Here is a 23,975-nt window from a genome sequence, read left to right on the forward strand (position 1 = left end):
CTCTCAGAAGGAGAAACTCTCAAGGGAAAATTAGTTTGAGACTGAATTGTATTTTCAAATCCACCAAAAACACACCAAGGTTCAATTTAACTGTGTGGTACATTCTTCAACCACTAAGGGAGTTCAGGAAAATATCAGCATCAAAATAGCCAGTGTCCAACATTCAGAACTGCTAAATTTAACACATACCTGATTGACAAATAAATTAAAAATGCAAATGAACGGGGGGGGGGGACACAAATGACCCACTTGATGGGATCCCATCAAGTCTCCCACACAGACACTGCACCCCTTCCAAAGTTGCAGGTGACAGCTTCACTAATCCTTTGGGGACTTAACTGCCAGGTAAATGGAAGCTTGTTTTTTTTTTAATTTTTAAAGATTTTTGGGAGTTCCCGTTGTGGTGCAGTGGTTAACGAATCCGACTAGGAATCATGAGGTTGCAGGTTTGATCCCTGGCCTTGCTCAGTGGGTTGAGGATCCGGCGTCGCCGTGAGCTGTGGTGTAGGTCACAGACGCGGCTCGGATCTGGCGTTGCTGTGGCTCTGGTGTAGGCCAGTGGCTACAGCTCCAATTAGACCCCTAGCCTGGGAACCTCCATATGCTGTGGGAAGTAGCCCTAGAAAAGGCAAAAAGACCAAAAAAAAAAAATTTTTATTTTTTCTGTTAATAGCTGATTTACAACGGAAGCTTATGTTTTAAAAGCAGAGTCATATATGTTATGTTTAAAGCAAACTTCACAGTTCTTTTTTTTTTTGTCTTATTGCTATTTCTTGGGCCGCTCCAGCGGCATATGGAGGTTCCCAGGCTAGGGGTCTAATCGGAGCCAGAACCACAGCAACGCAGAATCTGAGCTGCGTCTGCAACCTACACCACAGCTCACGGCAACGCCAGATCCTTAACCCATTGGGCAAGGGCAGGGACCGAACCTGCAACCTCATGGTTCCTAGTCAGATTTGTTAACCACTGCGCCACAACAGGAACTCCATTTCACAGTTCTTAATTACCTGGTGGCAAGACCTCACCGAGCTGGGAAGATGAGGAGGGGAGGGGAGGCCACCCCGCAGGCTTCAGGAGGCACCGCACGCTTGTGGGGAGAGGCCGCAGCCACTGGCCTGAGCGGCTTCCCAGGGCTCCTGCATCTACGCAGGTGATGGTGTGCAACTGAAGAGAAGCTTTCTTCTCCAAAATGGTTCAGAGGGATTGTGTTAGGATGGGAAATTCATGATTCCTCCTCCTCTGTTTTCAAATGTAGTTTATTTCTTTATTTATCGTTTGTTATCTTTTTAGGGCCCTACCTGTGCCGTACGGAGGTTCCCAGGCTAGGGACTGAATTGGATCTGTAGCCGCCGGCCTACACAACAGCTCACTGCAACACCAGATCCTTAACTCACTGAGAGAGGCCAGGGATCAAACCTGCATCCTCATGGATGCTAGTCAGATTTGTTTCCACTGAGCCACGACGGGAACTCCTAAAATGTAGTTTAAGACACTTTACAAAGGGAGTTCCCGCTGTGGTACAACGGGATCAGCAGCGTCTTGCGGGTGCTGGGACACAGGTTCGATCCCAGCCCTGGCATGGTAGGTTAAGGATGTGGCGTTGCCGCAGCTTTGGCTTGGGCCATAACTGCAGTTTGGATCTGGTCCCTGGCCAGGGAACTTACGCAGTGGGTTGGCCAAAAATTTTTAAAAATTAAATAAAACACTTTACAATGAAAAGTGATTTCTCCCTTCTTTCTGCTAACACATAATCATTTAGCACCTACCAAGAACCCAACCCCACCAGAGGCCTAGAAGGAACAAAAGAAAACTGTAAACAGCACCTAAGTCGGTGCCAGGACACGGATGAGCTGACTTTAGGGGAAAAGACTTGATCGATGGTCCTCAGATCCCTCTGGATCTTTATCTGACTCTTCATCTTTATCTAAGAAGAGGGTAAAATGCAAATTAAGCAAGGATTTTATAAGAACAATGATCTTGCAGTTTGAAGCGAGATTCAGAGTTCGTGTAATGAGAAACAATTTTTGATCCTGAAAGGAGAGCCTGCTGCTCTGTGTCAGGGCCAAGGATTCAAACCTAGGCGGCTACATATCCTATTTGTGAGCAATTGCAACTACGTGCTTTAAACATGTTCTTGGCTCTTAAGAGTTTAACATTCCTACAAACCTACTGAGGAAGAATCTAACAACATGATGTCACAAAAATAAACAGTTCCAGGAGTTCCTGCAGTTGCAGCCTGGGTCACTGCAGACAGAGGCGCAGGTTCAATCCCCAGCCTGGCACAGTGAGTTAAAGGACCCAGCGTTGCCGCAGATGTGGTGTGGGTCATAGCTATGGCTCAAATCCAACCCTAGCCCGGGAACTTCCATATGGTGCAGTGTGGCCATAAAAATTAAAAAAAGAAAAAAAAAGTTCCAAAACCTTCATCTTTAGTTACTAAACCACCCAAACCTTCTGTATATGAATAGTCGCGGCCTCAAGTAGAAGTACAAGCAGAGAAGTTCCCTCCAAAATGTCACAACGTGCACTCTGCCAGGCTGGGATCCCAGCTCCGGTCCTCGCTAACCATCTGACCTTGAACAAGTTACGTCACCTCTCTGTGCTCGGAGTCTTCGCGTAACAGTCAGGGGTGAAGAGAAATCGGACGCGCCAGACTTGCTGTGAGGGTTTAATGAGTTAATCTATGCAAAGCCCTCAAGCTCACTCAGATGGTGCACAGTACAAACAGTTTTAGGGTAAAATAACCCAGAAGACACACATACAGAATTTTCCTAACCCAGGGTCATCAGATCATCAATTAAGCCCATCCCCTTTGCAAATGTTGTTTACCTGTGAGTAACACTGAATTAAATGCGTACTGACTTAGGAGGCCCAATTCTGACTGTGAGGCAGACCGGAAGCTATAGGAGGGCTGAGGCCCTAACACACGGAGAGGAATCAAGATCAAAATCAGAGCCTTCTACAGTCAAGTTGCTGTCACACAGCTTAAGGCTCGGGCCAGCAAAGAAAGGATCCCAAACTCAAAAAGCTAAGTTGCTTTGAACAGCCGCCTTCGCAGTGTGTGCTCCGAAGCACTGAGAGGCCCTCAGCTGGTACAGCCAACACACCACACAGAGGCAACGCCTCCCTGCAGGCCCTTGCATAAAGAGGGTTGGTAGACTGCCACCAAATGCAACTGGCTCATCGCCAAAGGGACACTGCCCTCAGGTCAGCTGTGCTCACTGGTAAAAAGCATTCTGATAAGAACCTCTTCTCAGAGTTCCCACTGTGGCTCAGTGGAAACGAATCCGACTAGCATCCACGAGGACACAGGTTCAATCCCTGGCCTCACTCGTTGGGCTAAGGACCCAGAGTTGCTGTGAGCTGTGGTGTAGGTCGCAGACACAGCTTGGATCCCGCATTGCTGTGGCAATGGTGCAGGCCGGCAGCTGCAGCTCTGATTTGACCCCTAGCCTGGGAACCTCCATATGCCAAGGGTGCAGCCCGGAAAATACACAAAGAGAAAAAAAAAGAATGTCTTCTCACCCCAGTGAATTCCACAAAGCCAGGCCAGCACTGAAACCCTGGCAGAGGCAGGGAGAGCAACCACTGCCACCTTCCCCAAAGCTCAGACCTCTACCAGGAAGAACTACAGGGAGGGAGCAAAATCGAGGACCCGAGCTAACTGAGCTGAAACCAGGGTAACCCCAGGTAAGACACCCTGAGTCCTAGCTCGCTCCTCTGTAAAATGAGACTGACAACACGGACCCACCCCTTGAGGGCTGCTGGGCGCCCTCAACAGACAGAAGCTTGGAGGCACTTTGGGAAGGACACCTGTCCTGGGTTCACAGGACAGACCAGGCACGGCTACTGCCTGAGGTGGCGGGGGACCTGTGGGGCCTGAGCGCCTGTCCACAAGTGCTCCTAACGCAGACCATGCCACAGGCCCTGCCCACACTAGCCTTCAACTGCAGGCATCTGGGGAGCTGGCCCACACGACACAGAGACGGTCCCGGTCACCCACGCCGCCGAGCAAAACACAACCAGTCCTGACAACATTTAAGGCGCACGAAGACCCAAGTGAAACCTTCTGCTTGTTCCACACAGCAAGGTGGAGAAAGGGCAAGAGAGGCAGGGAGAAGCGTTTAGTGGGTGATCCCCAAGGGCGGCCACTTCATGGGTCCTCACACTCTCTTCTCCAGCTGCTCGGAGCAGAAACAGGAAGAGGGATACCGGGTCACAGCTGCCTGAGGTCTAGTCCTCAGGCCTAAGAGACCACCAGACTCGGCACATTTGGGGAGTCTTGCTAAACCTGTACCTTCAGTACGAACTTTATACATACCACACACTACGAGACACTGAAAAATACAGGATTTCTCTGCGGGACACTGAAGCGCTCCTTACTTCCTTCTGCTTGTGGGTTCGATCCCTGGCCTCACTCAGTGGGTTAAGGATCTGGCGTTGGTGTGGCTGTGGTGTAGGCTGGCAGCTACAGCTCCGATTAGACCCCTAGCCCCAGAACCTCCATATGCTTCGGGGTGGCCTAAAATGACAAAAAAGACAAAAAGAAAAAGAAAGAAAGAAAAGAAAAGATTCACAATGTATAAAAAGCATTTGCTAATGAGTAGATGAATAAATTAATATCTTTTAAATAAAGATCCTATGTTTGGGGAAGAAATCATTAATTACTAGTAGGAGTCCAGCATGAAAATCCTATTTCTGCTTTTAAAGCCCATCATCCTAGGGCTGTATGAGAAAAACAGCAGGGAGTTCCTGTCATGGCGAAGCAGTTAACGAATCTGACTAGGAACCACAAGGTTGCGGGTTCGATCCCTGCCCTTGCTCAGCAGGTTAAGGATCCGGTGTTGCCGTGAGCTGTGGTGTAGGTCGAAGATGCAGCTGGGATCCCGCGTTGCTGTGGCGCAGGCCGGCGGCTACAGCTCTGACTCGACCCCTAGCCTGGGAACCTCGACATGCCGCGGGAGCAGCCCAAGAAATGGCAAAAAAAAGACCAAAAAAAAAAAAAAAAAGAGAGAGAGAAAAACAGCAGCACTTCAAAGATAATTAATCCAACCCATATACTTAAGATTCCATTTCACAGCCAAAAAAACTCGGATAAAAGAATATGCATTAAAAGATTTACTCAGTAAAATCTATTACTAGAAAACAATAGCAACGACGAGCTCCTCTGTTTTGCTAAAATTAATCATTTAACATATTAAAGTTGACAACTAAGAAAAACTGAGTTTCTAAGCTCAAGTCACATTAATTTTAGGCCACTTAAATATGACTCTTCCCTGGGGAATTAAATTCATTCAGCAAATGTTTTCCCCCACAATCTAGACTGGGAATCTGAGTGACAGCTAACTTGATCCTACATGAGCTATCCTGGAGGTTAAGCGCAGTGAGGCCAGCAGATCCTGAGCTGTCCCCCCTTCTACCTGAAGGCCTCCGCTTGGCCACTCTCCAGCTTCCAACCCCACTCCTCAAAGGAAACCTCCCTCAGCCTCCCAGACTAAAAAGTCAAAAGCTCAAATAAAATCTAGAGCACACAGGCACTGCCAATGAAATGAGAAGATTTCTCCAGAGTCCGGGCCTCCCACTCGCGGTCCTCTCTTCCCCGATACTGGGCTGGGGATCCTCTGCACTTCCCACCCCGCTAATTGCTGCAGCAGGCCCAACACCTTCCCGTCACCAACACTGACTCCACACTAGCCATGCCCACTGCTCCCATGTCCTGCAGCCTCAGAGGGGACTGCACTGCAATCTATCCTTGCTGGCTCATGGCTTGTGTACTTCCAGACCAAAAGCATCTGCCCCAACAAGGTGCACAGTCCTTGAGAGCAGGAAAGAACCTGTGGAACTTCCCACAGTTCCCTAAAATGCTCTGGATTTTGTTTATCCTCCATCACACATCAACATATAACCACAGCGACATGATTAACTATAACTAATAACCCTAACAGATTTTCCTGTTTAAAAACAAAAAAGCGAGATTAATGTGGTCAGACTTTTGTTTTCTAATCCTCAGGAGCGTCTCTCTCCTTGAGATAGGAAAAACACAAAAAACCAGCCCCCAGAATGCCACTGGCCATATATATAAACACCACCTGGCAGGAACACCCTTGCAGCAGTGTAAACTGACATGGTTCGCAATGGAAGAAGAGCGAAGCAGCTTACTTCTCACTGAGAATGCCTGACACCTGAAAAGGCTCCATAAACAGATGCTTTTCTTTCCTGGACTCTTTATCTGCAGATTTTGAATAAAGAGTTTCTTAGTGGGAACAATAATAACCAACTGAGACAGAGAGAGACTTTGTCCCAATGGTAACAGCTAACTCCCACAGTAGAGCATCGCGACATCCTCAGTGCGCAGAGAAAGATCGATTCTGTTTAGCTTGACATTCGTCCACACCTCCACTGATTCCCAATTCCGAGTTCAGTTACTGGAAACGGAGGAGGAGGGAGGAAAGGAGGACAGGCAGGCAGGCTCGTCTGTTTCACCTTCTCTGAGCACCCAAACAAGCTTCTAGACTGGCTAGAAGCAACTCCAAGCGCTGCTCTAGGTTCCACCTAAAAGCCTCAAAGTGTTGTGTCCTTGTGCTTCAGCGGGTTGGGGTTCCAGTAACGTCACTGCTGTTGCTCTGGTCCAGGAACTTCTGTATATGATGCAGGTGCAGCCAAAAATATGTGTGTGTGTGTGTGTAATGTATATTAAATATCATATATTGTAAATATTATGATTACATACACATTATATACATAGTAAAGCCTCAAAGTGGCAGCAGACAGGTTAGTCTGAGACTCAAGATCTTTAGACAGTAAACAACACTATAGCTTCACCTGAAAGAAAAAAAGGAAGAGAACGTACCGAAGCAGACCAGCTACTTTCACAAAGGCCAAGTGACACAGATCTATCCTCCTCCCTGCAAAGAAAGCAAAAGAGACCCAGCACACAGGACCTGAGCAGGTCACAGCGATTGCTAATTAGATCATAAATAGCAGCCTCCAAATACTCCAGAGAGACACGGGTCTTCCTGGGATGAGAAACCATTTCCATTAGGGAGTGCAGGTCCACTCTGCACCTGGGGACATCTCTGTCCCTGTACAGGGTCCTGGGAGCAACCATACCTGGAGAAAATGGCCAGAGCAAGCAGGCACCTGGACCCCTGACCTGGTACACAAGTCAGAAGCCCTCCAAGTCGTAAGTGATCTTCGTCTGGAAAACAGAAGGACCCAAATGGGAAAGCATGAAGGGCCCTCCCAAAATGAAAATGCTGTGGTCATTCCATGACACATCAAAGCACGTTTCAGAGAGCAGAGCAGAACCACAGGCCTAATGCCAATCAACTGGAACTAATCTTGTTTCACCTCGCCAGTCCTAAGTCTCAGGACAGGATGTCCTCGGAGCACCCACCTCCACAGGACTCTTCCTGAGCCCCAAACCTGTTTCATCAACAAAAGACATCAGACAAACCCAAACTGAAAGACAGTCTATGAACTATCTCAACAGTACTCTTTAAAAGCATCAGGTCCATAAAAATCAAAGGATTGAGACTGTCACTCTATACAGATGACATGATACTATACACAGAAAACCCTAAAGGCTCCACACAAAAACTACTCAAACTGACAAACTCAGCAAAGTAGCAGGATACTTTCAGAAATCAGTTGCATTTCTGCATATTAACATATACAGAAATGTTTATGTGTAATAGAAAAGGAATATATTATTTTATTTTTTGTCTTTTTGCCATTTATTGGGCCACTCTTGCGGCATATGGAGGTTCCCAGGCTAGGGGAACTGTAGCCACCGGCCTACACCATAGCCACAGCAATGCGGAATCCAAGCCGAGGTCTGCAATCTGCACCACAGCTCTCGGCAGCACGGGATCCTTAACCCACTGAGCAAGGCCAGGGATCGAACCCGCAACCTCATGGTTCCTAGTCAGATTCATCAACCACTGAGCCATGACGGGAACTCCAAAAAAGGAATATTTTTAAAAAACAATACTTTTTAAAATCATACCAGAAAAAATTAAATACCTGACCAAGGAGGTGAAAGACTGATATTCTGAGAACTGTAAGACATTAATAAAGGAAATTAAAAGGGATTCAAAGAAATGGAAAGATACCCCATGCTCCTGGATTGGAAGAATGAATATTGTTAAAATGGCCATACTACCCAAAGCAATCTACAGATTTAATGTAATCCCCATCAAATTACCAATGACAGTTTTCACAGAACTAGAACAAAAAACCCCAAAATTTATACGGAACCATAAAAGTCACAGAACTCCCAAAGCAATCCTGATGGTTGGGGTGGGGGAACAGGAGCCATAACTCTCCAGACTTCACACAATATTACAAAGCCATAGTAATCGAGACAGTGTGGTACTGGTTCAAAAACAGACATGTAGATCAATGGATCAGAACAGAGAGCCCAGAAATAAACCCACACACCTACGGTCAATTAATGTTCAACAAAGGGAGGCAAAAAATATAAAATGGGAAGTCTCTTCAGCAGGTGGTGCCAGGAAAAGTGGACAGCTGCATACAAATCAATGAAACTAGAACACACCCTCACAGCATGCACGATACTCAAAATGGCTTACAGACTTAAAAATATAACACTGGGAAGTATAGGAGTTCCCGTCGTGGCTCAGTGGTTAATGAATCTGACTAGGAACCATGAGGTTGTGGGTTTGATCCCTGGCCTCGCTCAGTGGATTAAAGATCCGGCGTTGCCGTGAGCTGTGGTGCAGATTGCAGACGCGGCTCAGATCCCGCACTGCTGTGGCTCTGGCGTAGGCCGGCAGCTACAGCTCCAATTAGACCCCTAGCCTGGGAACCTCCATATGCCACGTGAGCAGCCCTAGAAAAGGCAAAAAGACCAAAAAAAAAAAAAAAAAAAAAAAGATAAATGGACTGATATGTTCACTGCAGCAATATCTGCAATAGCCAAGACATGAAAACAACCTAAACGTCCACCAAAAGATAAATGGATTAAGATGTGGAACATATATGCAGTGGAATACTACTCAGCCATAAAAAAGAACAAAATGATGCCATTTGCAGCAACATGGATGCAACTAGAGAGTCTCCTACTAAGTGAACTAAGCCAGAAAGAGAAAGACAAATACCAAGTGACATCACTTCTATGTGGAATCTAAAGTGTGGCACAAATGAACCCATCTACAGAATAGAAACAGACGCAGAGACATCAAAAACAGACTTGTGGAAGCTATGGGGGAGAGGGAGGGAGCAGGATGGACTGGGACTTTGGGGTTAGTAGATGTAAACTATTCTATTTGGAAAGGATGAACAATGGGGTCCTACTGTATAACACAGGGAACAGTATCCAATCTCCTGGGGGAGAATATGACGCAGGATGATAAGAGAAAAAAATGCATGTGTATGTATGACTGGGTCACGTTGCGGTACAGCATAAATTGGCACAACAATGTATACTTTAATGTCATAATTTTTTTCCAAGGGTCACACTTGAGGCATATGGTGGTTCCCAGGCTAGGGGTTAAATCAGAGCTGGAGCTGCTGGCCTACCCCACAGCCATGGGAACACCAGATCAAAGCCATATCTGTGACCTACACTGCAGCTCGCGGCAATGCTGGATCCTTAACCCACTGAGTGGGGTCAGGGATCAAACCCACATCCTCCTGGATACTAGTTGGGTTTGTAATCTGCTGAGCCACAATGGGAACGCCCTATACTTTTATTTTTAAAAGGGGTGGGAGGGGAAGAAAAGGAAGAAAGGAAGGACTGAGAAACTGTCACAGAGCAGAGGAGATCATGGAGACATGACAACTAAATGCAAGGTATTACCCTGAATGGGATCTGGGACAGAAAGAGGACACGGGGTGGGGGGCAAATGATGAGCTCTCAGAAGGTCTGCAGCCTAGCAAACAGCGTGGTAGCAATGTTACCGCCTTAGCTTTGCGAGCTGTGGCAGGGCTGTGTGGATTCAACATCGGGGAAGTGGAACGATGGGTATCATGGGAACTCTGTGTTGTCCTTGCAACTTTTCTATGTAACTGGAGGTTCTTCCAAAATTGAGTTTATTTAAAAAATGGGCTTGTTTGCAGTTCCCTGGGGGCCTAGTGGTTAAGGGTCCAGCATGGTCACTGCTAAGCTGTAGGTTTAATCCCTGGCCCAGGAACTTCTGCATGCCAAAGGTACAGCGAAAAAATAAAAAACAATGAATTAAAAAAATAAATAAGGGGTGAGTTCCCATCGTGGCGAAGTGGTTAACAAATCCGACTAGAAACCATGAAGTTGCGGGTTCGATCCCTGGCCTTGCTCAGTGGGTTAAGGATCCGGCATTGCTGTGAGCAGTGGTGTAGGTCACAGATGCGGCTCAGATCCCTCATTGCTGTGGTGTAGGCCGGCGGCTACAGCTCCGATTCGATCCCTAGCCTGGGAACCTCCATATGCCACGGGAGTGGCCCAGAAAATGGCAAAAAGACAAATAAATAAATTAATAAATAAATAAATATGAAAGTTCCTGTTGTGGCACAGTGAAAACAAATCTGACTAGTATCCATGAGGATTTGGGTTCAATCCCTGGCCTTGCTCAGTGGGTTAAGGACAAAGTACTGCTGTGAGCTGTGTGTGGTGTAGGTCGCAAACGTGGATCCCACTGTGGTATAGGCTGACAGCTATAGATCCAATTCTTTTCTTTTTCTTTTTTTGGTCTTTTTGCCTTTTCTAGGGCCACTCCCGCAGCATGTGGAGGTTCCCAGGCTAGGGGTTGAATCAGAGCTGTAGCTGCCAGCTTACGCCAGAGCCACAAAAATGTGGGATCCAAGCCGCGTCTGCGACCTACACCACAGCTCAGGGTAACACCGGATCCTTAACCCACTGAGGGAGGCCAGGGATCGAACCTTGCAACTTCATGGTTCCTAGTCAGATTCGTTAACCACTGCGCCATGACGGGAACTCCCTATAGCTCCAATTCTACCCACAGTCTGGGAACTTCCATGTGCTTCGGGTGCCCCCCTAAAAAAAAGCAAAAAATAAATAAAGGGAGTTCCCATTGTGGCTCATCGGAAATGAACCCAACCAGTACCCATGAGGATTCGGGTTCAACCCTGGCTCCACTCAGTGGGTAAGGATCTGGCGTTGCCGTGAGCTGTGGTATAGGTCACAGACAGCTCGGATCTGGCATGGCTGTGGCTGTGGCACGTAGGCTGGCAGCCGCAGCTCCACATGGACCCCTAGCCTGGGTACTTCCATATGACACAGGTGCAGCCCTAAAAAGCCTATAAAATAAAATTAAAAGAAAGAAAGAAGTCCCCTGGTGGCTTAAGGATCCAGAGTTGTCACTGATGTGGCAGAGGTTTGATCCCTAGCCCCAGAACTTCCACATGCTGTGTGCATGGCCAAAAATAAATAAATAAATAAAGGTTTGTTTGGAGGCTCTTTTGATAGCTTCAAGCAAACTTAAAGGATCCGAAAACATCCTATGTCATTAAAAACTTGACTCGGGGAGTTCCTGTCATGGCGCAGCAGAAACAAATCTGACTAGGAACCATGAGGTTGCAGGTTCGATCCCTGGCCTCACTCAGTGGGTTAAGGATCCAGCATTGCCGTGAGCTGTGGTGGAGGTCGCAGACATGGCTGGGATCTAGCGTTGCTGTGGCTCTGTTGTAGGCCAGCAGCTGTGGCTCCAATTGGACCCCTAGCCTGGGAACCTCCATGTGCCACAGGTGCGGCCCTAAAAAAGCAAAAAAAAAAAAAACCCCAGAAAACAAAAAAACAAAAACTTGACTCGGGAGTTCCCGCTGTGGATCAATGGGAGGCAGGTTCGCTCCCCGGCCTCATTCAGTGGGTTATAGATCCGGCACAGGCCGAAGACATGGCTCAGATCTGGCGTTTCTGTGGCACAGGCCAGCAGCTGCAGCTCCAGTTCAACCCCTAGCCTAGGAACTTTTGTATGCCGCATGTGTTGCCATAAACAAGTAGGGAAAAAAGGAGTTCCCATTGTGGCTCAGCAGTAACGAACTCAACTAGTATCCATGAGGATTCGGGTTTGATCTCTGGCCTTGCTCAGTGGGTTAAGGATCCAGTGTTGCCGTGAGCTGTGGTGTAGGTCGCAGACTTGGCTCAGATCCGGTGTTACTGTGGTTGTGGTGTAGACAGCAGCTGCAGCTCCGATTTGACCCCTACCCTGGGAACCTCCATATGCCGCAGGTATGGCCCTTAAAAAAAAAAAAAGGCTACTAAAGGAAAATAATACACTTGAAAGGGGAAAAAAAACCCAAAAACTTAACATTGAATAACTTTAGTATAAGTTTGCTAATGCCACCACACCAGCTCCCTCAGCTCGCACTGGCCAAAAGACAAGCGTGTGAGGAAGCAGAGCCGGCCTCTGGCCTCTCTGAGAATCTTCGAGGCGGACCGGACGCAGCCCACCTGGTGCTCCTGGCATGCACAGCGGCACTCCCTCCTGGAACTTCCTCTACACCTGCCACTCCCTGCTCCCCTGCCTCCAGGCTGGCCCTGCCAGCGGAAAGCCCTTGCAGGAAAGCCCAGGCTCGGTGCCCCCTGGGGCCAGGTTCTTCTGCGTTCCTCACTGAAGCAGCCCCACAAAGACCAGCCACTCCCTCCTGGCAGGGCACTGCCCTCCCCTTCGGGCGACATCTGGAATAGCCATGCTGCTGACATTTCCCTTTAGCCCCTGAAGCAGGGCCGGGGTTAGTGGGGCTCACAGAGGGGTGGGAGCCCACACAAGCTGCCCCCTCGCCAAGCTACAGAGGCAGTCTTCTTCACCCAAGGACTCCTTCAGGCCCTGAGCATGGAGCCCTGATCTGTTGCTGTCTCTTCTGATCCATCATCAGCCATCCTTAGCCCCTTCTTCCCCAGATTCACAAAGCGCAGTGCCTGCAGCTTCGGGGCAAGAGTTTTCTAAGATTATTTAAAAAAAAAAAAAAAAAAAAAAAAGGCATTTAGATTATATGAGTTTTGTTTTTTTAGGAATGAGAATAAATGCATTCACAAATAAAATCTATATTTAGATGCACATTGAAAAAACTGTATATCTCATAATAACCAGCTATGTACATACAGCCAGTAGACTATAATTTTGACCAATGAAAGAAACCCATGAAAGAAAAATGCCAAACTGCAGGAATTAAAAATGAGTTAACAATAGAAAGAGGGCAGTACATGTTGAGCTTCTGAGACTGTGCACTGAGGGAACAGTTTATTCTCTCAGCCTCCAGTTCAGGCTAAGGCACAAACCACTCTGAGAGAAAAATACGGAGTGGCTCACCCTCAAGGAAGGAAGCCTGTTAAGAAAGACTGAACCTGGAAGTGAGCAGTTACCAAGCTTCTTAGCTTGCTAACTTACCTTCCTCCCCAGGACCTAACTGCTATGGATCAGACCTTCCTAGGAACATGCCAGAGCTAAGCCACTGTTCAGGCAATTTTCCCAAAGACTGACTGGGCTGCTCCCATCTTTTCCCAAAGGAGAAGCACTGCTCAATGGCCAATGTTGGCACACATTTGGGTCTCAAGTTCCCATCCAGTCCTGCCCTCCTCCTAGGTTGGTGGCTCTCATTCACACTCATTCACTGCATATCTGCGCACAGGTGCATGGCAGGAAAACCCAAAATAAGGTGGACTCCTCAGACACTGAGTACAGGATCCCCAGGACCACCAGGTGCACGACCATACCAGGAGGGTGGAGCCTCACACACCCAGAGACAGAGCTGTGGCCACTGTACGTGGCTGCACCCACCCACAGAGCACATACTCCTTAGGACAGAACACTCTCAGAAATTAGAGCAGGAGTTCCCTCTGTGGCACAATGGGTTAAGAATCTGACTGCAGGGGCTTGGGTTCCATCCCTGGCCCAGTGCAATGGGTTAAAGGGTCTGGCATTGCTGCAGCTGCAGCTCAGATTCAACCCCTGGCCCAAGAACTTCCATATGCCAAGGGTGCAACCATTAAAAAAAAAAAAAAAAAAAAAAGGCATGTTACCATTATGGCTCAGTGGGTTAAGGACCCAAGATTATGTGAGGATTCAGGTCCCATCCCTGGCCTCGCTCAGGGGGTTAAGGATCTGGTGTTACTGTGGCTATGGGACAAGCCGCAACTGGAGCTCGGATTCAAACCCTGGCCTGAGAACGTCCATGTGCCACAGGTGTGACTGTTTCAAAACAAAACAAAACAAAACAAAAAGACTCCAAGTTTAGAGAGAGAAGTACATGACCAAGTACAGAACCTGTCTGAGAAACAGAACATGGAACATCTAACACAAACTGATGTGGACCAAGGTGGGGTGGGAGGGCACGAAGAAGCCGATGGACCAGAACCGGCTTCACAGCCACAGGGGTGGGGGGGTGGAAGAGTAGGGGTGGGTGTCCACCCAGGCAAAGAGGAAGGGTCTAAAGAGAAGAACCTGGCGGCCAAGAACGTCCTAGACACTAGCCTAGGCTCCGCAGGCGGAGAAGGGAGGCCGCATGGCAGGGACATCTGAGGGACCCTCACGGAGGAGGAGCTAAGCGACAGGCCAGCAGAGGCGGGTACGTCACCAGGAGTGCGGAACCTGGGAACCCCACCAGCAAGTCCTCGTCTCCTCAGCAGGAGAGGGAGAAGCAGGAGGAAAGTGTGTCGCGGTCTTCAGCCCCAGCAGGCGAGGGTGTGCGACGAGGCTGCAGGGACACGCCTGCTCCTTCCCTCACAGGCCTGCCCATCGCCATGCCACCAGCAAGCACCAGCCCTGCACTTCAGGCTCCATTCAGGAGAAGGCTCCGGGGGGAAGGGTTCCCAGGGCCGCCACCGCAGGCCCTGTCCTCCCAATCGCCCAGAAACGGCGGCGACGGCGGGATGGAAAAACACCTCCAAGCCGGCTTTCCCACAGATTCCCACTGCAGCGTAAAGCACTGAAGGAGAACTTCCCTGAGGCCTTCAGCATCCCTGCGAATCTTATCACCTTTCTCCGACAGCATCCAACACTGAGCTGTCACTCTGAGATACAATTCCTGCTGCAGAAAAATTAACTCCCAAAAAGAAAAACAGGTCAAAGAATGAGATTTTTAACAATGAATTCACTGTTAAAAGCCAAGCTTTTAGTTGGATGAAAGCAGACTGCAACCCTGTTGAGAGACACACACACACGCATCAGCCCTCTCCAACGCAGGCAGACCCACCACCGGCTCCACACGCAGCCAGAAGACATGGACCTCGGGTGTACCTTCAAACCACACCGTTAAGTATTTTAAAAACCTGCAGGTGCAAGGGGCTGGTACGGGGGCACACAATCCTATCTGCAGGAGAGAAGACACTGGACTACCAGGAACTACGGGCCCACCTTCCTCAGGCCCTGAACACACTCCGGATGGAAATCACACTAGTTTGCTCTTCGGCGAGCCACGCGCCCAGTCACGAGCTGCTGATGTCGGATCAGCCCCTCTTTTCACACACGGAGTTTGCGGCACTATTAGTTCTGACTTCTGTGAGCCAACATGTGATCCACCTGCTTGAACAGAACCCTGAATCAGTTGCTCTGATAAGGGATCTGAAGGCCACAAAAAATGGAAATCCTTTACAACAAACGATCTCTATCAACAAATTCAAAATGACCTGGAATGTCTTGGAATAGAAATTTCTGTTTAAAACAGGAAAAACTTCTAGATCAAGACGATTGAAGCAGACTTTGTGGAACTATATAAATGCAACCAAGGTCAAGCACAGAAAACAGACCCCAAAGACCCATCATGAACCCAACAGGCCTTTCTCTTCTAGGATAGCATCTGCTATCAAATCACATTCCCTACAACTCTGGAGAAAATGCACTCTGCCTACTGATTCACCTAGCTAGAGACTGGACACACGCTGGTTCTCAATCTTCAAATTCTTTTTAAACGGGAGACTTCCCAACATGGTGCAGCAGAAACGAATCCGACTTCGAACCATGAGGTTTCGAGTTCAATCCCTGGCCTCGCTCCACGAGTCAAGGATCCAGCGTCACCATGAGCTGTGGTATAGGACACAGCTCAGATCTGGAGTTGCTGTGGCTGTGGTGTAGGCTGGCAGCTACAGCTCCAATTCAACCCCTAGCCTGGGAACCTCCACATGCCGCGGGTGCGGCCCTAGAAAAGGCAAAAAGACAACAACAACAACAACAACATTTTTTTTAAGTGGTCTGCCATCACAGTGAACAAGAATGCAATCCAGTTACAGAAGAATGCACTACTAAAAAGGCCTTAATGACACACGTCCAAAACTTAACAGTTTCCACAACAGCACTTCCTCCCTGGTGACATGCCCTTTGAACCTGCCTTCAAAACAACTGTGCTCTGCACGCCTATGGCCAGCTGTCATCACAAGGGCAGGCGCAGAGCCCGCACACTGGAGCCAGCCTCACACCTGCTGAGAGGGTCGTCTCTGCATCAAGCGTTCCTCAGCAGTGGCTCGGGCTCTCGCCACACAAGTGAAGAATCACGCGGGATTCCATCCAAGTCCAATTCCACAGAAGACACGCCTCAGGAAGGGGCAAAGTGTAGGGCCAGAGAAGGCTCCCCTCACACAATCAGCGCAGAAGGGACGAACCTGTGGGCCCCCTCATTTCTGCAGCTTCCCAGTTCATTACACACTTGGCCTCCATGCACCAGGCCCTGTAGGAGGCAGCTCAGCAGACGAGAGCATCAACTGAAAAGGCAGACTCACCCAGGAGCCGCCTCTTCCTCCTGCCCAAAACCATGCGAAGGGCAGCCCAGAGGCCAGATCCTGCTTTGAAGAGTTGCCCAAGGCCTCTTTCGGGGCCCTGTTCTACAAGCTGCTGCTGTGATCCTTCTTAGAAAACACATGGCAGACAAGTAGGACAAATCTACACTTCCACTTTTTATTAGCATGGGGACCTCGGCTTGACAGCTCTGGACGCAGCGCAGTAACTGCTCTGGCGTCCCTGTGCCGCCCCTACAGCAGACTGCACGAGGCCACAGGAGGAGCTACCACCCAGAAGGGCATGTGAAACCAGATCCCACTTCTTTCCACGTCCTCTACCTTCCCACCACCTCCCACGCAGATGCAGCCGCCCTTGCACAACCCTGGAGTGTGCAGGGAGTCACTCTGCCTAATCAACAATTTTAACAAAATCCTTGCACAGTTCTTTTTTCACGAAGAGAGGATTCTAAGCCTCATCCATTCAGATATCAGCCTTCAAATATGGAGCGACCAGAGTCTCTTTCCAAACAGCTGCTTTCTGACAGCGTGAGGCCGAAACCGGCTCCAGGGGTCAAAGAGCTCAGCCATCTGCCCAAAGAAATAAGTGCACTGTCCTTCCATGAAAGGATGAGCCTCCCACCTCCAGTGCATCAGTTAGAGGACACATACAACCCCCGGGAAGACGTCCCGGGCAGTGGCACTGAGGACCTCCTTAGGACTCTCTCTCAGGGTGCTCTTTGCATGAAGGGCAGGGTGGCACCCAGGTTTCTGCCATAGCTCAGACATAGGTTCAAACTGCATTCTACTGAATCAGGCAGGTACTTCATCTCTCTGCACTTCAGTTTACACACCTGTAAAATGGGAACAGCACTTACCCCACAGCAATGTCCACACAAGTCAAGCCACACGGCGTGTGAGCTATCCTACAAAGGCCCTGCCTCAAATAAGTGCTCAATAAATGGTTCTTACAGCCTCTGGCCACCTTAGTTTCAAACTGGGATAGGCCATTTCCAGACTTCCCAACTCATATGACTCCAGTGTTGGCTGCACACACTTAAAAAAGTGGGAAAATAATTGGGATGAGGGTGTCTCATTAAGTGCCACCTTAAAAATCCAGGTGCAGGAGTTCCCACTGTGGCACAGTGGGTAAGAATCCGGTGCTGCCGCAGCTGTGACATAAGTCAGCTGCTGCTCAGATTCCATCCCCAGCCCAGGAACATCCATATGCCCTGGGTGTGGCCATTAAAAAAAAAAAAAAAAATCCAGGTGCAAACTCACTTAATAGCCCTCAAGCAAGAAATTCAACACTGGGGCATCTCCGCCATTAGTGATGGGAAATACACCACATTCCCGCATACATGTGGGGAAATCTAGCTGATGAAGACATAAAAGCTTAGTTCCTCTCACTTCCATCCTTTATTCTTTTTTTTTTTTTTTTTCTTCTTCTTAGGGCTGCACCTGTGGCATACGGAAGTTCCCAGGCCAGGGATCAAATCAGAGCTGTAGTCACCGGACTACGCCACAGCCACAACAACGCCAGATCTGAACCACATCTTCGACCTACACCACAGCTCATGGCGACACCGGATGCTTAACCCCCTGAGCGAGACCAGGGATGGCACCTGGGTCCTCATGGATACTAGTCAGATTCGTTTCTGCTGAGCCACAAGGGGAATTCCCATCATCCATTCTTCAATTCATTTTTTCTTACTGGATTCCAGTGTTTTTGTACTAAAAAGCTGCCTTCTGCAAAGAAAACTCCAAACCTCAAGTGTCGATCACGTGGAACTACTCAAACTATGAAAAAATATGCTTTTGTCTTCTCATGGACGCCGTCAGGGTACACACCTTGCATTGCAACAGCATCAACGTGTGAAAGTTCATTCTACAAACTTCCATGATGACTGTCGGCCTCAGCCTCCACCGAGATCAGCCAAGAAGCCTGATTCGTGTTTTTGCGTGTTAGCCCAGGCACCCCAGGGTACAGCCGCACATGTCGCAACAAAGACATCCCTTCGCCCTCCACTATATCCTCAACTGAACCGGTCCTCCTCTCAGACTTCGGATTACCACCTAGCTCTACAGAGCAAAGTTCTCCACCTCAAGTCCACGGACCAGCCGCAGAAGATTCCTTAGCCTTCTCAAGGACGCACAAAATGCTGTGCGTCTGGCTCAGATGTGGACCCAGGTCTTCTGTCAGACGCTCCAAGGGGCTCCTGACCCCTCAAAACGATTAAGAAACTCTAGCACAGAAAACAAGGAAATAAGAGTTGATACAAATTTCTGGAGTCTTCCATCACTTAAGGGACTTGCCTTTTGAACCAAGTTTTGCACGTCATCTAGACATTCGTCCATCACCCCCCTCACATTCGCACTCAAGGTACACATCCTTAAACCATCTTCCCTAAGGCTCCAGAAGTCAGCAGAGGGCAAACATGAAAACACCAGGGATACTTTTAGCAACCGAGAGAAAACAGCAACACTAGCGATACTTTACGCAAAACGTTTAACCCAGCGAAGGCTTTTTCTTTTTCCTCCCCCTGAAATCTCTCCGCCCGGTCACGCTCACTTGCCGGCGGTGCTGGGTTCCAGCTCGGCCTCCCAGGGGCTTCCCAAGACACCGACGCCGGTGCCGGAGCCGAGCCTCAAGGCAGGAAAAGCACCCAAACGCCGCTCGCCGGGCCGGGAGCGGAGCGTATCGGAGTGCGTCAGGCGCCGTCCCCGCTGAGAATTTGGAGGGGCCCGAGCATCAGGTGCTCCGAGCGAGAACTCGCACATCCTGCTTTCGCTGCGAGCAGAGGCACAGGGACGCTATCCCAGGTGAAGGCCCAGGGCAGTTCCTCCGCAGAAAGAACGAGAGATAACCCCGGAGGCTCGGCTCCAGGCCGCGCCGAAAACAAACTTTCCAAGCACTTCCACCGCGACGGGCCGGTGACACCTCCCCGGCCACCCCCGCCCTCCGCGCGCCTGTCAGCGCCCCCGGCGGCCCGGAACCTGCCTCACACGGGCCCCGGCTTCCCCCGGCGGCCAAGCGGCGCCCCAGGGCGCCCATGGACCCCGGCCCGGCCGCCCGGCCGCAGGTGAGGCGCCGCCCGGCCCCCGAGACCGCGGGCCGCCCCGCCTCACCGGGCCCCGGCGGCCGCCGCGCTCGGCGGGATGTCGGGCCGGCGCGCCCCGGCGGCCGCTGCGGACTCACCAGCTGGCTAGTGGTCCTGGCCATGGGCCCCGCGTCGGCGCGGGCGCCTCCCCCGCAGCGCTGCGCGGCTCGGCGCCTCCTCAGCGTCCTCCTCCCCGCGGCGGAGCCCCAGCAATGGCTGCCCTCATCCTGCGCCCGCCCCGCCGCCCGCCACCCCCAGCGCCGCCCCGCCCCCGCGCGACGCCGGGCGGGACTTCCTCCTCACCGCCTCCACTGCCCGCGCCCATTGGCTGCAGCTGCCGTCGCTCGGCCGCGGCTTAGGCCAGCCCCCACCGGCGCCCCCGAGCCGCATTTCCGGGTTGGGGCCGGCCGGGCAGGAGCGGCCCTGCCCCGCCTCGAGGGGGGGAAGGACACCGCACGAGCCAATCCCGGGCCTGCGGGGCGGGGCCGGGCGCGGGACGGGGCAAACTGTCATCCCGCGGCGCAGACCGAAAAACTGAGGTTCGCCCAGCTGCGGCGGGGGCAGCCCAGGTCGCGCCCGAGACGGAGTTGGCGCTGGGCTCCTACCCGCCCGGGGCGGACTCGGAGCTGGGTTCTGAGTCAAGGCAGACAGAGGCATCTTCACTAGTTACAAAAGTAAGAAGTGTTCTCGAAGGAAATCTAGGCTCTAAAGCCATGTCTATAAGGCGGAAAACAATCCCATCCCATCACGGCTGATAGCCCCAGGTCACCTTCGGAACTTTCTTCTCTGCCTATAAATTCTTCTTGTAGCTGTTATTGGGTTTTTGTGGGGGGGGGGGGTTGTTTTTGTCTGTTTAGGGCTGCACCCGCGGCATATGGAAGTTCCCAGGCTAGGGGTCAGAGCCTACGTCACATCCACAGCAACGCCAGATCGGAGCCTTATCTGCGACCTACACCGCAGCTGACGGCGGATCCTTCACCCACTGAGCAAAGCCAGGGATCGAACCTGCGTGCTCACGGATGCTCGTCGGACTCGTTTCCGCTGAGCCACGACGGAAACTGCTTGTAGCTGTTATTGTTGATGATGATATGGTTGGGTTTTTTACCTGTGGTAAAATACACACAAAATTTACCACCTTAACCATTTTTGTGTACATCAGGCATATTACCATCGTAGTTCTAAGATGATGTTTTAAACAAAATCAGAGTCATCTTTGTTACCTGAAAACGTGCACATTTTTAAATTTGCAAATTTATATGGTAAATTTAAAGTTTTTTCTATTTCCAAAAGAAATACATGTTCATTTTAAAAAATAGCAATGTGGAAATTCCCATTGTGGCGCAGCAGAAATGAATCCAACTGGTATACATGAGGATGTGGATTCGATCCCTGGCCTTGCTCAGTGGGTTAAGGATCCATCGTTGCCGTGAGCTGTAGTGTAGGTGGAAGATAAGGCTCAGATCCTGGGTCACTGTGGCTGCGGTGTAGGCTGGCAACTACAACTCCAATTTGACTCCTAGCCTGGGAACCTTCATATGCTGCGGGTGCAGCCCTAAAAAGATAAACAAATAAATATAAAAATGAAGGCAAAAAGGCAAGTTGAGTGTTCTCGTTATGGCTCAGTGGTAACAAACCCAATCAGGATCCATGAGGATCTCGGGTTCAATCTTTGGCCTCGCTCAGTGGGTTAAGGATCCGGCATTGCTGTGAGCTGTGGTGTACATTGCAGATGCGTCTCGGATCTTATGTTAATGCCACTCCAATTTCACCACTATCCTGGGAACCTCCATATGCCACAGGTGCAGCTCTAAAAAAAAGGAAATTTATTTATTTATCTATTTATTTATTTTAAAAAAGCAAGTTGCAAAATATGAAACAGAGTCTTTAAATTTTTTTTTCTTTTTTTGGGCGCACCTGCGGCATACAGGTGTTCCCCTGGCCAAGCCACGTCTGCAAACTACGCCACATATGAGGAAATGCCGGATCCTTAACCTGCTGAGATGGGCCAGGGATGGAACTGGCAATGCCGCAAAGACAAGCCGGATCATTAGCCCACTGTGCCACAGCGGAAAGTCCTTTTTTTTTTTTTTTTTTTCTTTTTGTCTTTTGCCTTTTGTTGTTGTTGCTGTTGCTATTTCTTGGGCCGCTTCCGCGGCATATGGAGGTTCCCAGGCTAGGGGTTGAATCGGAGCTGTAGCCACTGGCCTATGCCAGAGCCACAGCAACGCGGGATCCGAGCCGCGTCTGCAACCTTCACCACAGCTCACGGCAACGCCGGATCGTTAACTCACTGAGCAAGGGCAGGGACCGAACCCGCGACCTCATGGTTCCTAGTCGGATTCGTTAACCACTGCGCCACGACGGGAACTCCTTTTTTTTTTTTTTTTTTAAATTTATGAGAGTCTATGACATCAGAGCATGACCATGGAGATCTCGAGTTATTCAAAGAGAAACAGAGAGGGGAACAAAATTTGAGGTAAAGATCCCAAGTGAGGGCAGAGCCCGCTGGAGCAGCAGGTGGGGCAGAGCTCCCAGCAGCCTCGGGGGAATGGGGAGGGTTGAGGGGGAGGCTGGGGCCCTGAGGAAAGCACCGAAACAGGCAGCAGGGGCAGGACAGGGCAGGGCGGCTCAAAGAACAGTGAAGGATAAGGAGTTCCCGTCGTGGCTCAGCAGTTAACGAACCCGACTAGCATCCATGAGGACACAGGTTCCATCTCTAGTCTTGCTCAGTGGGTTGAGGATCCAGTGTTGCTGTGGCTGTGGTGTAGGCTGGCAGCTACAGCTCCAACTGGACCCCCAGCCTGGGAACCTACATATGCCTCGGGTGCGGCCCTCAAAAGACAAAAAGAGGAGTTCCTGTCATGGCTCAGTGGTTAATGAAACTGAGTAGAAACCATGAGGTTGTGGGTTCGATCCCTGGCCTTTCACAGTGGGTTAAGGATCCAGCGTTGCCGTGAGCTGTGGTGTAGGTCAGCAGCTGCAGCTCCGATTAGACCCCTAGCCTGGGAACCTCCATATGCCATGGGTACAGCCCTAGAAAATACAAAAAAAAAAAAAAACGACCAAGGAAGGATAAGAGTTCCCTGGTGGCCTGGAGGTTAAGTACCTGTCACTGCTGGACCTTGAGTGCAGTCCCTGGCCCCAGGAACCTCCACGTGGCGTGCGTGTGGCTTAAAACAAAAAACAAAACAAAACAAACTGAAGGACGACTCTCAGTCTTCATGGGGTCCAAGGGCAGCCAGTTTGAGGGAGGCCAGGCCACCCAGCTCACCCAAGGAGAGGCAGCCCCTCCACCTCGCCCCGTGCGGTTGGGTCTGGCTGCCCGTTCCAGAGAGTGGGCAGGAAGGGAGCTGGACTCACCTGGCCCCGCACAATTCACTGGCACCCCAGCCGGAGGAAGGAGAGGGTCGGCCTTGACTCTGATCTGTCTCTTCCCTGCCCAGAGCCTCTGTCCTAGCTGGCTTAAGGGTGACCTCAGGCCAAGGGTGCAATGCCTTGGCCCGACATTGTGAGGTCACCTTTCGCCCACCCAGGGAGGGGCGGGGGGAGGCCTGCAACCATCCTGGGAGGGGGCTGGGTGGCTCCACAGGCACAGGGCCCGTGTGTGTCGAGCACTCGTGCTTGCACTTGGCTTGTGCCACTTCCAAGGTGTCACTCACTTCCACAACCCTCATGGCACAAGGCAGAAAGCAGGTTAAGAGGCTACAGAAGCTGCCTCATGTCCCACAGCTCTTGTGTTAGTTCTCCAACACCATGTGACAAACAGCATCCCAAAACTGAAGAGGCAGAAAGCAACCCACTTTGGAGTTTCCGGGTAAAACAGAGGGTTAACGACAGAGCGTTGTCGCCTCTGTAGCATGGGTTCCATCCCTGGTCCCTGAACTTTCGCATACTGCAGGTGTGTCCACACATACAAAAAAAACAAAAAAGCACGTCGATGATCTCACAGCTCCTGCAGAAGCAGCTTGGCTGGGTGGTTCTGGCTCAGGGTCCCTCGTGAGATTGCAGTTGACATGCCCACCGGGGCTGAGGCATCTGAAGACTTGACTGGGGCTGGAGGATCCACCTGCAAGATGGTCCATCCAGGAGCTCCCGTCGTGGCTCAGTGGTTAATGAATCCGACGAGGAGCCTTGAGGACTCGGGTTTGATCCCTGACCTCACTCTGTGGGTTAAGGAGCCGGTGTTGCTGTGAGCTGCCGGTGTAGGT

At 50.4% G+C, this 23,975-nt stretch overlaps 1 protein-coding gene and 1 long non-coding RNA gene across 5 annotated transcripts in view; both read right to left on the reverse strand.

The window, feature by feature from the left end:
• Nucleotides 1–23,259, reverse strand: part of PDPK1 (3-phosphoinositide dependent protein kinase 1) — an 85,620-nt gene extending 62,361 nt beyond the window's left edge. For 2 of the 4 annotated variants that reach the window (XM_085018050.1, XM_085018053.1), the window contains exon 1: nucleotides 23,128–23,241. Coding sequence is in view for 1 of the 4 variants with exons in the window: in XM_021086751.2 (XP_020942410.1) it covers nucleotides 19,866–19,889 (24 nt within the window). In the remaining 3 variants the exon portion in view is untranslated. Of the gene's footprint in view, nucleotides 1–19,865; nucleotides 19,982–22,873; nucleotides 22,938–23,127 lie in introns of those variants that run through there. The other 2 variants (XM_085018051.1, XM_021086751.2) reach the window with 2 other exon arrangements.
• On the reverse strand, nucleotides 1,252–12,938 carry LOC146404594 (uncharacterized). Its single transcript, XR_014841071.1, has 5 exons — nucleotides 11,920–12,938; nucleotides 11,146–11,219; nucleotides 10,567–10,830; nucleotides 4,877–7,340; nucleotides 1,252–3,453 (listed from the first exon to the last, which is right to left on the reverse strand). It is a non-coding gene; the product is annotated as an uncharacterized LOC146404594 (long non-coding RNA).
• Nucleotides 23,260–23,975: the final 716 nt, after the last annotated feature.

Source organism: Sus scrofa, chromosome 3, assembly GCF_054392235.1.
Source record: "Sus scrofa isolate SSC_HxYL_T2T_F1_AM1 chromosome 3, Sscrofa_HxYL_maternal_Yorkshire_Landrace_v2.0, whole genome shotgun sequence".
Classification (NCBI taxonomy): domain Eukaryota; kingdom Metazoa; phylum Chordata; class Mammalia; order Artiodactyla; family Suidae; genus Sus; species Sus scrofa.